Below are 17,848 nucleotides of genomic sequence, written 5' to 3'. Positions count from 1 at the left end.
TTCTATTCCTAACTATGCCACTAGCTGTGTCTGACCTTAAACAAGTCACTTAACCTCTTTGTGCTTCAGTTTGCAAATATGGGCACTTGTCCACCATTGTAAAGTGCTTTGAAATATATAGATGAAATTGCTATAAAACTAATATGTTTATTATTATTCTGTGGTTAGTTACCAACAAGATGAGGAAGCAAATAGTAAATTGTTGGATTCTGATGTTATCTGAGTTAACCCGTATGTACAGATTATTTAACAAGTGGAATTTGAAAATAAAACTATGGTGAGGGCTTGCGCAAAAGAGCTGGTGTCCCACTTTCTGGTCTGTAGGCACAGCATGGCTCTAGGCGATGACATAGGCAACAGTTTTAACAATGTCCTTCATTTAATGGGTGCAAAGTTACATCAGTCATCTAATAACTTGTAAGTCATCTACTTACTTGTTTGTTTGGACCTTGGAATCTACAGCTACAATAATGGGGGCTGATAGAGACCCAGCTGCCAGTCTGGTCCTAACTACCTATCGAAGAGGTAAAAATGAGACTAGAAATGGATAAATGCTCTGAGGTTCATTATCCAATGGCACATAGATTACTTATTTCCTGAACCTTACATGACAATGTAAAATCTACACAGTCAGGTGTGGACTATCGTACTCCATCTATGAAGAAGAAGATGTAAAGAGAAGGTTATGTATGTATATGTAAATGCCCCCAGTCACAGCCTCAGTGCCCCTCTGGAATCAGGATATGATGTTGCCAGGGTCTTTGCCCATAGCACCCCCTACTGATCTCTTCTTTGGCCTTCTGATGGCCAGTTTCTGTCCTTGACTTAACCCTGTGGCTAAGTCAGGTCTAGTTTGAACTGCTTCTCGTGTAACTAAAAGTTTCAACAAAAGTTCACGCAAACCAAGGTTCTTTCGCTCTTCTTGGGCTTCTCTTCAACCTGCCCACCAGGTTCAGTTCCCAGCTCCTTCTGGGCTACCTTTTAGGTCTCTCTGGCTCTGGGATAGAGCACTGACTCCCAGGTTATTTTTCTGGAGTCCTTCCAGAGCCTCCTTCAGGGCCTTCCACAACAGCTCCACTTGCTCCCTTTGGTTCCTTTTGCAAACTGACTTTTCTTAGCTATTTCTGAGACCAAGATGTTTCAGGCTGTCACCTGATCCCAATTAGTCTTGCCCCCTCTGGTGAAAATAGAGTTAATTATGGCACAGGTGAGCTGACTGAGTATAACTGGCTACCCCCAGGCCTTCTGGCCCTTAAAGGGCCAGTCCATCTTGTTACAATGACTATAAACAATGTGCAAAAATTGGCCCATTGTATTTGAGCTGGAATAGTTACAGAAATGTGGTCCATTTCTGATCTTTGAAAATGGCTTAAAAGCAATCAAACAAAAACTAATAGTCTCTTTGCATGTCATAATAGAAAAAATACAGCACTTATAGCTAACTAGGCGTATCATTAATTAAACAGGACAGAATACAGCAACATTCACCAAAAATGGAGTTCTAATCTTAAATTAACTATTATTTGTATTACAGTAGCTTGATCCCAACTGAGATCAGAGCCATTGTGCTAGGCACTGTACAAAAAACAAAGTTACGCATATCCTTAAATGCTTCGCTGGATTGAGGCCCAAGGATTACCACAAAGCTGTCATTTAAGGCTCAGACAGTCTCTTTAAAATCCCTTCTTTGGCTGATTAATTCTCAGCCATCCTGAGCAGACTGTCTTTGTTGGGAAGAGCTTATGTAAGACACAAAAATAAAACCCTATAATGCATGTCAAATAAACAGCCACAAAAACAGTGTTTCAAATTTGCAGATGCAATTACTGGAAGATCGAACTCTGCACCTACCATTAAAAAGATAAAACAAAAATAGCAAAAGGGGAGGCTTTGTTACCTAATGTCAACTTTAAGTTTTTCTATCTATATTATTTTAAAATCAGAGTTGACCAAATAAAACTCCTGGAAATGTTAATAACGTCACTCTTCATTTACAATAGGCTGTCAATTTATGACTGCAAATTGCAGTAAACTTGGGCCTCACTATGAATCCAGGACACGGTCTTAATTATTTTCTCTCTCTCTGACTGTTTGTTCTGCTTATATACCTGACCCCGATCACAGGAGCATCTGAGTTTCTTACAAGTATTTAAAAATGGGAAATACAATAACTTTTGCTGCAATAGTAATCCAGCAGCAGTGGGGAGAAATGTCAGTCAGTTTTTCAGAACTTCTCAGTAAAACTAAACAAATTGTAAATGAATATGTCAAGACAAGAAATACAAACTTTAATATATTTAAAGGAACAAGAGCAAGTAATAATCTCTCTTTTATTAAAACTGGCTTGAAAGATCTGTTGAGATCAGCATCACTGTTTCTCCTTATTGTTTCATAAAATTAGGCATCGAATAGACTGGAAGGAATGCCTGATAACTTTTGAGTGTTATAAGGGTAATATCCCTTGGCATTCTTTTGCCAATATACTGTAGCTTTCATCTTTCTTCTAGAAGTCTCTCTCTCACCCCAGTTCAGGAAAGCACTTAAGCATATGCTTAACCAGAGACTTACGCATGTGCTTAAAGTTAAGCACATGCATAAGAGCTTTGTGGAATCATGGCCTTAGTCTCTAGCTTCTGGGCATAGGCATAGTTTGACATATGTATTGGGGCCGGGGGGAGGGCAGCTAGAGTTGCCAAATTTCTAATAGCAGAAAACCAAACATCCTTGCCCTGCCCCTTCCCTAAGGCCCTGCCCCTATCCCGCCCATTCACCAAGGCCCCTCCCCCAGCTTACTCCATCCCTCCCTCGCTCTCCTCTACCCTCGCTCACTACCTCATTTTGACTGGGCTGGGGAAGGGATAGAGGAGGCTGTAAGGGCTCTGGTTGCGGGTGCGGGCTCTGTGGTGGGGCTGTGGATGAGGAGTTTGAGGTACAGGAGGGGGCTCCAGATGGTGGGATGGGGCCAAGGGGTTCAAAGTGTGGGAGGGGACTCCAGGCTGAGGCAAGGGATTGGGGTGTGGGAGGGGGTACTGGCTCTGGGGTGGGAATGCAGGCTCCGGGATGAGGCAAGAAATAAGGGGTTCAGGGTGTGGAAGGGGGCTCCAGGATGGGGCAGAGGGTTGGGCTGCAGGGGAAGTGAAGGCTCTAGCTGGGGGTGTGGGCTCTGGGGTGGGGCCAGGGATGAGAGATTTGGGTGCAGGAGGGCACTCCTGACTGGGGCCAAGGGATTTGGAGTGTGCTATGGGATAGGGCGTTGGGATGCAGGAGGGAGTAAGGACTCCGGCTAGGGGGTGCAGGTTCTGGGGTGGGGACAGAAATGAGGGGTTCAGGGTGTGGGAGGGGGTTGGGGCAAAGGGTTGGAGTGTGGGAGGGGGTTTTGGTGCAGGAGGGGGCTCAGGGCTGGGGGAGGGGGTAGGAGGGAGTGTGCAGGCTCTGAGAGAGAGCTTGAGTGCAGAAGGGGGGAGAGCTGGAGGGACATGTTGCTGCTTCTGGGAGCCACACAAAGCCAGGTAGGGAGCCTGCCTGCCCTGCTGTGCCTCCAACTGGACTATTAACGGCCCAGTCAGCAGTACTGATTGCAGCCGTGAGGGTCCCTTTTCAATTGGGCGTTCCGGTTGAAAACTGGGCACCTGGCATAAAATCATAGAAGATTAGGGTTGGAAGAGACCTCAGGAGGTCATCTGATCCAACCCCCTGCTCAAAGCAGGAGCAACCCCAACTAAATCATCCCAGCCAGGTCTTTGTCAAGCCAGGCCTTAAAAACCTCTAAGGATGGAGATTCCACCACCTTCCTAGGTAACCCAACCCACTGCTGCTTAGCCAGTCGGTCCCCAGCCTATAGCAGTGAATGGGATTCTTCCGTCCTAAGTGTAGGACTCTGCACTTGTCCTTGTTGAACCCCATCAGATTTCCTTTGGCCCAATCCTCCGATTTTCTTTAGGTCACTCTGGACCCTCTCTCCCCCGAGCTTAGTGTCATCTGCAAACTTGTTGAGGGTATAATCCATCACACAATCCAGATAATTAATGAAAATGGTCAACAAATCTGGCCCCAGAACTGACCCCTGGGCCACTCTGCTTGATACTGGTGGCCAACTAGACATCGAGCCGTTGATCACTACCTGTTAAGCCTGATGATCTAGCCAGTTTTCTATCCACCTTATAGTCCATTCATCCAATCCATACTTTTTTAACTTGCTGGCAAGAATACTGTGGGAGACCATTTCAAAAACTTTGCTATAGTTAAGATATATCATGTCCACCGCTTTCCCCATATCCACAGAGCCAGTTATCTCATCGTAGAAGGCAATCAGGTTGGTCAGGCATGACTTGCCCTTTTCTAATCCATGTTAACTGTTCCTGATCACCTTCCTCTCCTCCAAGTGCTTCAAAATGGATTCCTTGAGGACCTGCTCCATGATTTTTCCTGGGACTGAGGTGAGGCTGACTGGTCTGGAGCTCCCCAGAATCTCCTTCTTCCCTTTTTTAAAGATGGGCACTATATTTGCCTTTTCCCAATCATATGGGACCTCCCCCGATTGCCAGAAGTTTTCAGAGATAATGGCCAATGGCTCTGCAATCACATCAGCCAACTTCCTCAGTACCCTCGGATGCATTAGATCTGGACCCATGGACTTGTGCATGTCTATTTTTTCTAAATAGTCCTTAACCTGTTCTTTCACCACTGAGGGTTGCTCACCTCCTCCCCATATTGTGCTGCCCAGTGCAGCAGTCTGGGGTCTGACCTTGTCTGTGAAGAGTGAGGCAAAAAAAGCATTGAGTACTTCAGCTTTTTGCACATCATCTGTCACTAGGTTGCCTCCCCCATTCAGTAAGGGTCCCACACTTTCCCTGACCTTCTTGTTGCTGACATACCTGTTACCCTTCACATCCTTTGCTAGCTGCAACTCCAATTGTGCTTTGGCCTTCCTGATTACACCCCTGGATGCTCGAGCAATATTTTTATTCTCCTCCCAAGTCATCTGTACAAGTTTCCACTTCTTGTAAGCTTCCTTTTTGTGTTTCAGCTCAACAAAGATTTCTCTGTCAAGCCAAGCTGGTCACCTGCCATATTTGCTATTCTTTCTGCACATCAGGATGGCATCCCTAGGGGCAGCTCCAGTCAGGCCAAAGGCTGCGCATGTGGGGCAAATTCCATGCCTACCAGAGGCTTGCAGTTTGGGAGGGCAACCCCCCCATCACAGCGCCTCCTGCTAGTCATCTCAGGGAATTAGCATCCAGCCTCCAGAGCTCCTCCTTCAGCCTGGTGTCTTGCCTTGCTGCTGGCTTCCATGTCCCTCCCAGGACCCTGGTACCCCTTTCACAGGGTGCTGCCCCCTGGCAGTACCCCACAGTTCTGGGTCTCCCCCTCCCAGGGGAACCCCCCACCCACTATCCCTACCTCGCCTCAGACATAGGCTCTTGCCAGTCACCAGCTAGCCCCCGCATCCTGGGGCAGACTGCAGTATAAGCAACTCATCACAGGCAAGGGGGTTTGGACCTGCTGCCTCTGCCTACCGGTGGCTGCCCCTGCAACCCTCATACCTAATAGGCCCTTCCTGAGTTCCCCGGCTCCCTTGGCCTTCCTCAGCCCTGCTCCCAATCTGGGTACTTTCTCAGCCCTTGCAGCCAGAGGAGAGGAGAGGGGTGGGTCGGGTCGGGTCGGGTCGGGTCTGGTCTGGTCTGTCCCCCTCCCCCCAAGCTAGAGAGAGGACCTTCTGGCTCAAAGGCTTTACAGAGCCACCTGGGCCCTGATTGGGGCGTGGCCACCACTTCCCCCAATCAGCCAGGGTTTTACTCCCATCCCCAGCCCTCTGCAGGGCTTTTCCAACCTCTTCAGGGCTGGACCGGGTGCTCACCCCGCTATACCCCCCAAACTATGTCCATGCTTCCATGCTCTTCTCTATTTTCTTTTCTTTTGGTATTAGTGTTCTGTCTCTCCCTGTAGATTTCTAGGCCATATAATACTCTTTTCTCAGGGCCCTGTCTCTTGCCCTGAGATCTGTGTCCTACATTGTTTCTTAGTCTTTACTCTTTTAGTTCTTTTTGTTTCTCTCTTAGGCCCTCTACCCTCCATCTGTTTTGAATTCTGTGTTCCTAGATGTCCCAGATGAGCAGATAGGATAATATGCTGTAAAAATTGAAAAATGCTTTAAAAATTATATCCTGTTTCATAGTAATAATCCTTTTATTGGTCTAATCCATTCCAGAATGGCGAATATAATATGAATGAATACTTGCCTGCAACAGCAAGTGAAAAGCGAGATTTTCTCCTCAGACAAGTTTTATCCCTTCCCCCTCTCCCCACCCCTTCAAAACTAGTTTCTCTGTCATTTCTTGAGGAGGAAAATGTGGGAACTAATTTAATCAAAAGTGCATTTTTTTTTAAATCAGGAAAAATAATATGTTGTCCAATGGTTAGTGAATTCAGACAATAGCATTGTTGCTATCTCTTAATATTTTAGTATGTCTTATAACATCTGGGGTTTTTATTAAAGTACCAGCTCCTGGAGTTCTATGGGGTGCATCAGAATTTCTGCTTTTATTTAAAAGCAAAAATAAACTTCTAGCCCTTATGATTGTGGGGAAAGGCTTGAAAAAGTGACCAAGTCCACCGTAAAGTTTCAAAACCCAGAAAGTAAATTAAAATAAATCCTATTATTATTTAATCTCTGATTCTTAAAACAATCTCATGATTTAATCTCATGATTCTTAAGCCAATTTCTGAACACTTGAACATGCAGTATTGCAGTAGTAGGTACAACAGTAAGGAGTGTCTGATTTGCTCCTCACTGGGCAAGACTTTTTTTTTTTCAGTTCTGTCTCTATTCTCTTCAATGTCACCTTCACAATTTTGGTATCCATGGCGATAGCACCACAATATGTCCTGAGCTAATTTCCAACGTCAATATGCTCTCCTCATTTACATTTCCCCCAAACACCATCTTCTTCCACGACACCTACAAGAAACTGATTAAATCATCTATTCATTAAAAATAATTAGTATATTACCTTCTATTTTAAATGTAGGTAAGCGATTGAGTATAGGGCACGAGGGCCATAAAGAGACTGGAATTGAAGTTGTGGGTTGCTGTAGTTCAAGGTTAGAGAATGATGGTGGAAGACATGTAATTTAGTTAGGATTTATTTACGTTGTATGTTCTTTAGGGCGGGACTATATCTATCTCTGAATTCAAAAAGTACCTACCACATTTTGGACACCTCTGCAATCTAAATAATAGTCTCTCTTCCATTTTTCCAGAGTATGTGAACACAGAATCATAGAAACATAGAAGATTAGGGTTGGAAGAGATCTCAGGAGGTCAACTAGTCCAACCCCCTGTAATGTACTAAGTGGTCTAGCTAAGCTTTGGTGCTGTCAAACACTTGGGGGAAGCTGCTGTCCCATCTCAAATGACCATGTCTTCCTGTAAATATTAATTGTACATGACCCTGCAATTCTAAATCACAGCTTTATGAATTCATATTCAGGCAAGGCATCTGCACCTTCTCCTGTAAAATGCAAAAAAATCTATGTTTGGGAGTTCTCCACTTAGTTCACATTTTCTACAATTTTCAGTAGAGCTGGAGGTTTAATTTAATCCATAACAACACAGAAATCTTCTCTCTCCTTGTATGTCACACCATTGTGGCAGCTTTTTAAAAAAATCCTTTTGGATTTTCTTCAGCTCTCTTTGTGTCATGTAAAGATTAGTAATCACAGACAACAGTCATGTCAGCTAAAGCAACAGAAGTGTCTGTGGTTTGACCTTTATTCAACACGTCAGAACAGTACTTACCTCAGTGCAGTATATTTTATAGCCCCTATACTCTTTCCAATCAGGGAGATCCCTCAAGATTATGGAGAAGGACATTCATTTCCCAGGTTTGTATTTCAAGCTGTCATTCATATTTTTCCCCCTTGAAAGATTGGTCTGTTTCCATTTCCTTCTTCATTTCAGCCTTTCCCCCCTCCCCCCACCCCTTTTACCCTTGTCTGTCTGTCTCTTCCTCTGTTTCTTTTTTTTTCTTCCCCACTCACAAATCCCCGTATCCCTGTGTTCACTGCCGGAAGCACTCTTGAAATAGAGAGGATTATTTTGCTGACCATTTGCAAACCTGTTTTCCTAGGGGAGCTAGCAATAGCAGGGTCTTTTTATACACTAACTAGGATCATACAGTTCTAGTTAGCTGCTGGCACAGCTAGGGAAAGTACTACAGTGCAGGAGAACAGACTTAATTTTGCCAAGTGGATAGCTTTGTGTTCTCCCTACCCTTCCTTGGGTTATTTAAAAACAAAAACAAAACATGGTCCTATGCCCATATTACATGCTTGTTCAGTAATAGAATTGTTGGTATAGCTATTTTTCTTAATGATAAATTTGTAAGGTAACCTAACACTGGCATAACGAAATTCAAATAAAAATCACAATAGATTAGTCTGAATGTTTTTCTTTTCCCCATATGTAAAGGTGGTAGTTGTATAATCTAAGACCCCTTTTAGGCAGAGCTCTTTTAAAAAAGAATTGATACTCAGGTACCTGCCATTCTGCGTAGTGGCTTTATTTACTCTTCCCAAAGCTTCATACATCTTAAAGTATACTTTTCTTCTGACCTTGAAAACACTACATATTTCTTTGCCACCTCTCTAAATCCTTTGTTTCTGAAGACTTACTGCAATGTCGATCCACTGAAAATGTTCAGTCTGTTTGAGAAAGAAGACTTAATTGCCCTTACTGCCAGAGAGAAAGCAGACTTGTCCAGGTTAGGGATGAGTCCTGTGGCAGCAGCATCAGGATTCTTATGTAATTCTCAGTTGCTGATTAATAGACGGATTCCTTCCAAGCCCTTTAAAAATCAATGGCATTTTTTTAAAAGATTTATTTGTAACACATTTGTAATTAAAATGTCCTGCTGGAGATGCTGCCATGCTGTGTTTTTATTTCCTTTCTGTAAGCTTTACAAAAACCCCCACATTATTTTGTCAAGTAGAATTTGTTGACTGTCTCAGATTAACTTGCACTAAAGGTTTTGGTTAAAATTAATATGTAATAGAAGGAGGGAAAGGTAGAGACATTTATTTGTTACTTTAACTTTTGCTTTTCTAGTTACAAAGCAATATGATTATAATAATCATTATATTCCGTTACCAAAATGTTGTCATGCTCTTTTTCTCAGAATGCTGCATTTAAAGCATTTATGGATGAGATTCATGCCTAAGTAGAGGGCTTGCATGAGATCTGTGCATCACTTAATCCCTCCAAAATAATGTTTAAGTGAGATTTGGGGTATACTTATGTCTTGTGCTGGCCCCCTGCACGAGGCTGACTTTTATCCTTAGATTAAGGATAAGGAATTAAGATAAAGCCATACGGAAAAAAAGAATGTAACTTCATTATTTCAGCATTGTATCTATGCCAGAAACATTTTAAATATCAAATCCATTTTTCATAAATGAGGATTACATACATTTTTAGTTACACTGGCCTTGATTCAGGAAATCACTTAAAGGCTAATGTGATCACTAAGTTCTTGTCTGCGCTACAAAATTATGTCAACCTAAGTTACATTGGCATACAGCCGTCACAGTTATTACATTTCTAAAAAGGGTCTGAATGAATTCTCCCCTGACAGCTAGCTGGGAGGGGGAGAGACTTCAGGAGCAACCTGTATTTACATGAACACACCTTCTCTGCTTAGATATCCAGCAGATAGAGTGGTGTTGCTCAAAGTAATCAACTTTGGCTGGTATTGGATTACAAATCACTTCAGTACTGAATGCAGGGGTAGTGAAATGCTGTTACCAATGTTGTTGTCATTATTGTATGAATAAAGGGAAGCAGAAGTGTGCTTAACCTATCCTAAATGAGGGGATCACCCACCGCTGAAAGGACCTCAATAAGCCAGGGGCTCAAATGCCAGAGCCCTGTGAAAGTAAGAAGGGTGGGAACAGATGTCCCAGACAGGAGGTGTGAACTGTCTCTCAGGCTTTGTCTACACTGGCTAGTGAAAGACAAAATTTGTGTCATTCAGAGGTGCTAAAACACACACACACACACACACACCAAAAGTCAAAAGTGTTGTCAGCGACAGGTGCTGGTGCGAACAGTGCTTTGTCTGCATGAGTGCTATCCTGCCGACAACGCTAATGCCGCTCGTTGCGGGTGGAAGTTTTCTGTCAGCAAGAGAGCTCTCTCCTGCCGACAAACAGGCTACACTGTGTGCCTTTTACTGGCATGGCTATAGCTGCACATCTGTGTCACTAAAAGCTGCATAGTGTAGACATAACCTCAGGATCCCCAGTGTGGTTTAACCGGTTCCTCCCCACTATTCTAAGAAAGACCTAAATAGGCTTCATTAGGAGCCTCTTTGTTATGTTAACATGCTCAAATGAGAGCTGAAATCACTTGAGATGGGGCAATGTTTCTACCCCAGCCTGCAAAAAGCTGAAAATTACTAAGAGACTGATGTGCAGAGGTCACAGCAGAGAACCAGGTGGCACCAGACTAACAGTCAGCCGGCGAACGAGCAGATGGCGAGGCAACAAGAGGCTGGCAGGGCGGCCAGTGGGGAGGAACTGTGGTTGGCAGGAGGGCCAGGTGTCAAGGAAATATGGCTGGCAGGGCGGCCAGCCAGAGCAAGTGCAAGCAAGGTGCCTTCTTTCCTGGGTGGGAGGTAAACTCACACAGGTACTCCTCTGAACCCTGGGTCCTCACTGACCAAGGACAACCACTGTGAGTGGGGTATGGTGAGGGAGCAGAGCAGGGCACAGAAAAGGAACTTTTGGTTGTGGAACTCAAGAACATGAGGTGGGAGACACTGCCCCATGCACTCTGGGGTGGGTGTCCTGCTCATAATTTTATGATTATGAATCCCGCTTGTGGGATTTTCCCTAATTACTGTTGGGTGACTTCCCTCCTTTCATTAAAGTTTTATTCTCTACATTCAGACTCTGTGATTGTGAGTGGGAAAGTATTGCCTCTCAGAGGTGTCTAGGGGTGGTGTGTAATTTTCCCAGATTACTGGTTGGGGGCGTTAGCCAGTTCTGTGTTGTACTGTTGGAAAGGAACCCCTAGATATTGAACTCAGCCCTGGTTGCTGCCAGATTCACCTGGCAGAAGGGTTACACATTTCTTGTGCGTGTGCACACTACACTTCCTGTGTCAGTGGTGTGCGTCCTCACTGGAGCACTTGTATCGATGCTGAGAGCAGTGTATAAATGGATAGCCATCCCACTCTGCAACTCGTCACCCACCAGTGCAAGGTGTTTTGGGAAGTTTTTGCAATGCCTCCTGAGGCCAAAACAAGTTATGCAGGGGTGACTGGGAGCATGGGTTCAGCTTCCCATAATGCAGTGTTCTCAGTCCCATAATTTAATCTACATCCCATAATATCTCACACCTCTTTTCAAAATTCCCACAAACCCATGTGTCTCTCTTCGCTGTCCACCATCTCTGACAGAAGTATGGCGCCTGCACAGCTCTGCACTATTGTCATGAGCCTTGCAAATACAGGGTGCTTGATCCTGCAGTATTTTCAGAGCCGCAAGAGGAGCCACAGGAAACTTCCTTGGAGACTACATTACTGTGGGACATAGGAAAAAAACATTCAAAGCTGTTGGCATTCACAGTAGCTGCAGATGGTGGACCACTGGTTCTGGGCCTAAGAAACAAGCAGTGGCTGATGGGGTTGCATTGTTGTGCACATTTGGGATGACGAGCAGCGGCTGCAGAACGTTTGGATGCGCAAAGCCACATTCCTGGATCTGTGTGCCAAACTCGCCCCAGCCGTCCAGTTCAGGAACACCAAAATGAGAGCTACACTGGCAGTTGGGAAGCAAGTGATGATTCCATTACAGAAATTTGCAGTGTCAGATTGCTAACGGTCAGCTGGGAATCTGTCAGCTGGGAATCAATTTGAAGTCAGGAAATCCACAGCAGGGAAAGTTGTGATGCAAGTGTACAGGACCATTAATTGCCACCTGCTATGCAGGACTGTGACTCTGGGAAATGTGCAGGACATAGTGGTTGGTTTGCAGAAATGGGGTTCCCAAGCTGCGGGCGGCAATACATGGCACACATATCCTTATTTTAGCACCTTGCCACAGAGTACATCAACAGAAAGGAGTACCTTTCTATGGTAATGCAACCACTGGTAGATCACTGGGGATGCTTTACCAACATCTGCGGGGACTGGTCAGGGAAGGTGCATGTTTAAGAACACAGGACTGTTCAGAAAGCTGCAAGCAGGGACTTTCCTGACTGGCAGATTACTATTGGGAATGTTGAAATGACAATAGTAATTCTGGGAGACCCAGCCTACTCCTTGCTCTTCGAGCTCATGAAGCCATACACCCATCACCTCATCAGAACCAACTACCAGCTCGGCAGGTGCAGAATGACAGTTGAATGTGGGTTTGGTCATTTAAAGTGCTGCTGGCATTGTGTATTTATGAGAGTGAAAAAAAGTATCCCAATGGTCATAGCTGCCTGTTGTGTCCCACATAATATATGTGAAGCAAAGGAGGAAAGGTTTCTGCTGCAGTGGAGGGCAGAGGTGGAGTGGCTGTTTGCTGAATTTGAACAGCTAGAAACAAAGACTATAAGAAGACCTCAACATGGAGCTATATGGCTCAAGGAGTCTTTGAAAGACCATTTTAATAGTGAGCCATAGTAGTATGTGTTGGTATGGTGGGATCTATCTGCTCCTGCTCTTTTGCAGCCTGGTATAAATCTTGAAGGGAGTGCTGCTTTGTGTTTAGGAAGATAAAATTGTCAATGTGCATGTTAATATTTTCTGTGAATGAAGTTATTGGTTCTGTGCCAAAATGAAATAACAGGAAATTGGTGGGTGTCAGACCCGCTGATCACCAGCCAGCATATGTTGTGAACTATTAAAGATGAATTATGTTCCAAAAAAAAATTGTATTCTGTTACAATAATCAAGCAAATAAAAAAATGTTTAGAACTTAATAAAGCTTAATAAATTAAGGAACAGCACTCATGACGGTGAAAGAACACTCATTTCCATTTCAGGTACAAATACACCAATTGTGGCTTTCACAGATCGGTGTATGTGCGGCTAAAGGCACAGACATACGCCTACTAATTTGTGCAGTTTTATATAGCATGGTGTAAAGGTTGTAGAACTTTTTATTGGCCTCTGCAGGTGATTATCCAATGTCCTAAATCATGCTCCTGTGTTATCACTGTAAAACACTCTATCAAAGCTGTCCATCATACTAAACACATTGTAGGAAATGGAGCAGATTGACTATTATTTGTTAAATAGAAAATTTAACTAAGGTTGGAAGGGGTTGTCTTTGTGAATCATGCAAACCTATTCAGTATCATCTGATACATTTCACAAGCAATCAAATGGCAGTGTATGGATTATTAGCTAAGTGGCTTATGTTGGAGCCTCAGAATTGGTTAGAGTGAGCAGCACTGAGCACTGGAGTGATTGAGTGAGTAACTGAACAGAAAAAAAAAACATTAAGTTTCCTTATTGAGTGACTGATTCACTGCCTCTCACTCCCACACTGTTCTTGATAAAAGGCCCAGTTATATCCAGGGTGTGGCTTAATCTCCAGTGAATCAAAATACAGATGTTTCATGACAAATCAATCCCTGAAGTGTCACAAATAAGCAAGTACATTGTGCTCAGAGATAGATGAATCAACCCAAAATCTTAACATCCACAATACAGTTATTAGTTTTTGTTCTGGTTCTCAGCCAGCTCTAATACAAAGTCACAAAAATGTCAGTTATCAAATAAATGTGAAGGTAAAACCACACATCAACTAAGTTTTATAAAAATCATCTTGCTGTTTCATTCTACTTTATTCATTAGTCAGTGACATAAGCATTAACTTAAAAACCTGACTTGATTTTAGAAAAGATTAAAAACCACATTTTTTCACCCTCTTGAGACAGTGAAAAGCAAGGGAGGAAATCTCACTCCCACCTCCCACTCCCCCGTATATGGTATGATTCAATATGTGTCCGAATGTTAACCATTGTGCCTGAGCCTGTAAGGTTCTGAACGTTTCAGTTAACATGGATTAAGATGACAGCTGAGGGTGTTCAATTCATCTACAGTTCGAGCATAAGACTTGGAAGTGACACTTAGCTGTTTTCTGATAGTTTTGGGGTTTTGTTTCTCATCTTTGTGTAAAAGATCCTCCTCGAAGTTTAAAATTAATGTTTCTCTCCTTTTTCATTTGGCAAATATTAATTTTTCCCCCTGCAACTTAATCAGCAAACGTAGTTTGTCTCCCAGCTTTATGGATGTTGTCAATAACTAAGTGTAGAGTTCTGGTATAACAGTGTAAACTAATAGTGGGAGCACAGAAATATTTGGCTTTTAATAAGTTTCACACAGATAATGACTATCTTATAATTTAGAGAATTAATGTGTGGTGTGCATTCCTCATCAAGTGAAAACCATTTTAAGTTACTTTGAAATTAGGGTCTCAGCTACTAGACAGTGCTTGTTCAACACGGAAATTTGTGAGAAGAGTCTCATTTATATCAATTTGTATGCAAGCTATTCTCCTGTTTCGTCTTATAGGACAACTGCTATATTTAGTAGAGCAATGTTTTGACATATTCTGCATTTTTAAAATGTACAAGTGCTCACAACTCTGTGGTTCTAACCTCACATTTTAATAAGAGTGATATTGTGAAATATAACCATTTCTATCCTTTGCTGTTTTAGCTAACAACATGCCATTGTTATATTTATTTCAGTTTGGGAGGCACTATATCGAAGACCTATTTCATGATTTTCGAGATGGACGAAGACTTCTGGAGCTCCTTGAAGGTTTTACAGGCCAAAAACTTGTATGTATACATTTTTGTAATTACAAACCTTACTGTTCTTTTCCACTTGACAGTCTTGTAAGATATCGATAATTGGCTAAAATCACACTAGTATTTCTCAATGGATACATCTGGCAAAGTGCTGAGCACTCTGGTGAAGTGCTGAGCATCCTCAACTAATCCTGGCTTCAGTGAGAGTTGAGGGAACTCTGCACCTGTTAGAACCAAGTCTCTAGTCCTGAGTCATGCTGAGCACCATCAACAGCTATTGACTTCAGCAGGAGTTGAGGCCAGTGCTTAATTTGTAATGAAAGAGGTGCTGGGGCTCAAGCAATTAGGTGCTGGGGCTCAAGCAATTAGGTGCTGGGGCTCAAGCAAATTTTTCACTTTCATAACTGATGCAGCAAGCCTAAAGGTGCCAGGGCTATGAACTTACAAGCCTAGAGGTGCCGGGGATCAGCCCTGGCACAAATTAAGCACCGGTGGAGGCTCTCAGCATCTCTGAGGATAGGGAGCTAAATTGGACAGGTGCCACAGTTAAGTATGTATTCCAAAAATGAATTTAATCTTTGACCTCTTGTTCTCTAATATTTTTTTGTTTAGTACCTCACTAGAGATGTTTGCTTAAAAACCTTGTGGACCTATTTTTATAAACATTTTGTGACAACATTAATGTTTACAGTTTATACTATCTTCTATCTGATCAGCCACACATGATGAAATATGTCATCAGTGACTGCCATATGTGCAGCTAATTATGGGAAAACCTCAAAAGCGTTGGTAAATCATATTTTTGTTATTTCTTCTAACTTGTATGCAGCATCGCTTTTCCCTTCTTTTCCTTATTTGAGCAGAATATCTTTCTCTCCCTCCAACATAGATCTTTGCTTATGTTTTGTATTTGTTTGAGGGTGCGTTTTTCTTTAAATTTAATTCTATTTTTAAAAAAATAAAAATCCTCTTCCTGTTTGACTGGTGATGGCAGAAGGTAGTAGTCCATCTGCATGAGGACTCTGAGTTGCTAATCTTAGTGCAGCTGAATCAAATGCTAGCAAAGATGGGATATTTTTAAAAAAAATATTCCTAGTGTAGACAGGATTTGAGAAGGATTCTGCCTTCCTAAAGCAAAATTAATCCTGGAGCTCACCCTGGACTGATGAGCACAACTGAGCCTGGGAGTAGCAGGTTCATAATATGCAGGAGCAAATGGTAACATTATGGCCACGCACTAAGGATGTAAAGCAGCCAACCCCTTTGTATGCTAAAGGGAAGCTAGGCTTTCTCAGTTAAATTGTTTAACTCCAATATGCAGAAATTGGTTTTATAATAAATTGTGTAGAATTAGACAGACTTTTTTCACAGAGTTGACATTTAAAATATATGTCTTGAAGTAACCTGACTAACATTAAAGGGAATCAAATCTGCCCTTACTAACATGTAAAGGCTAAAATAACACAGCACAATAGTTGGATACTTGTCTCTTGCATTTCCTTTTTGTTTTTCATGAACTTGAGAGCTTTCTCTTAAACTTTCTCATAAATTTAGGGAAACAAGCTGACAACATGAGTCAAATTCCAGAGAGGAGATAGTTGCAAATATTATACATGCTGATACTTATCTGGTTGGTTGTCATGGTAGTGTTCCTAAATTTTTCTGTGGCAGGGGAGATTAATCATAATAAAAATAACCTGAATTTATCTGATTCCTATATACATTTTGATTATATGTTCACTGAAAAAATGTCAGGAACCATGTTAGCACTCAGATTGAGATTGTTTCACAATTGTCTTTATTTAGTAGTTTAAATTCTACTTTGCAGATATATAGACATAATTATAGTATCGTCTCTAAAATAGTCATAAGTTTGTAAAATACAAATCCATGGACTTAAAGAAGTGTTCTCATTATATTCAGCTTTTTTTATTATTTGCATGTGCTTACAGGCAAAAGAAAAGGGCTCCACAAGAGTTCATGCTCTGAACAATGTCAACAAAGCACTGCAGGTCTTGCAGAAGAATAACGTAAGTAATCATCTGGACAAGGTCAGAACACGCATTAGACATCATGCTTAATGCTTTATAAGTGATAGCTCAACCCCTGGATACAGGATACAGTTTCTAAAGTCCACTATACATCAAAGCAATGGTATTAATGTGAATTATCTATGGGATCTGCAACACGGCTGTCTGTTTGTGCCAAATATAATTCACATGTTTTCTGGCAGCAGATTTTAAAGTAGCTGAATAATAAATCTGTAATAAATGCTATTTGAAGCCTGATCCAGTGCAATTCTTTGTTAATGTGGTGTTACAATAAATATTAAAAATGTTCATTACCGTAAATCCTCCTTAGTAAAGTAGGAGTTGATTCTAGCTGTCAGAATTTCAACTCATTAAACATTTGCTTTCAAAATATGGTGGAGTTATGTCTAAAAATTTGAGTTTTTTCTTAGGAGAAACAATTTCTAGTATATTTCCTTAGGTGTTTATGGGATAACAACATTAAAGATGTGAGCCAGGTAGAAAACAACACCACACATTCCACTCTATTCTGTTAAGATTGACTCTTCAGGCCAATATGCTTCTTATAATGTTGGAGTAAATATTCCCTTAGTATCTACATTCTAATTGACCAATAACTGTACCAGACATGGTTAGTGGCCACCTAATCATATCACATCTCCCCTCCCCCACCAAGAATAGATTCAAATAAATAACAACATTCACTTAAAACCCAGTAAGCGGTGATGGAATAGTAATCACGCATTCTTAGCCTCATGTTATATTGGATTTCTTGATAGGTACAATAAGTCTTTCAATGTGCTTGAGTTCAGCTGGTACATGGATTCATTGATTTTCTAACTCTAAGGTAACGTGTACTTAGCTGATCATTTGTGCATAAGTCAAAGTGATTTAACGGGAGTGTTAAATTGGTAATAGAGATCTTTACGAGAGGTCATACATTTTTAATGAAATTTTTTAAAGTTGCCAATTCTGCATCACTGAAAGGATGCTGTGTACAATAGAC

General features: G+C 42.0%; 1 protein-coding gene across 6 annotated transcripts in view; it reads left to right on the top strand.

Annotated features, from left to right (window-relative positions):
- Positions 1 to 17,848, top strand: part of DMD (dystrophin) — a 1,886,383-nt gene that overhangs the window by 389,276 nt on the left and 1,479,259 nt on the right. For all 6 annotated transcript variants that reach the window (XM_074968560.1, XM_074968534.1, XM_074968525.1 and 3 more), the window contains exons 3-4: positions 14,750 to 14,842; positions 16,765 to 16,842. In XM_074968560.1, coding sequence (XP_074824661.1) covers positions 14,750 to 14,842; positions 16,765 to 16,842 — 171 coding nt within the window. The remainder of the gene's footprint in view (positions 1 to 14,749; positions 14,843 to 16,764; positions 16,843 to 17,848) is intronic.

Source organism: Natator depressus, chromosome 1, assembly GCF_965152275.1.
Source record: "Natator depressus isolate rNatDep1 chromosome 1, rNatDep2.hap1, whole genome shotgun sequence".
In the NCBI taxonomy this organism is placed as follows: domain Eukaryota; kingdom Metazoa; phylum Chordata; order Testudines; family Cheloniidae; genus Natator; species Natator depressus.
Note: the sequence above shows the minus strand (reverse complement) of the source record. Positions and strands in the feature narration are given on the sequence as shown.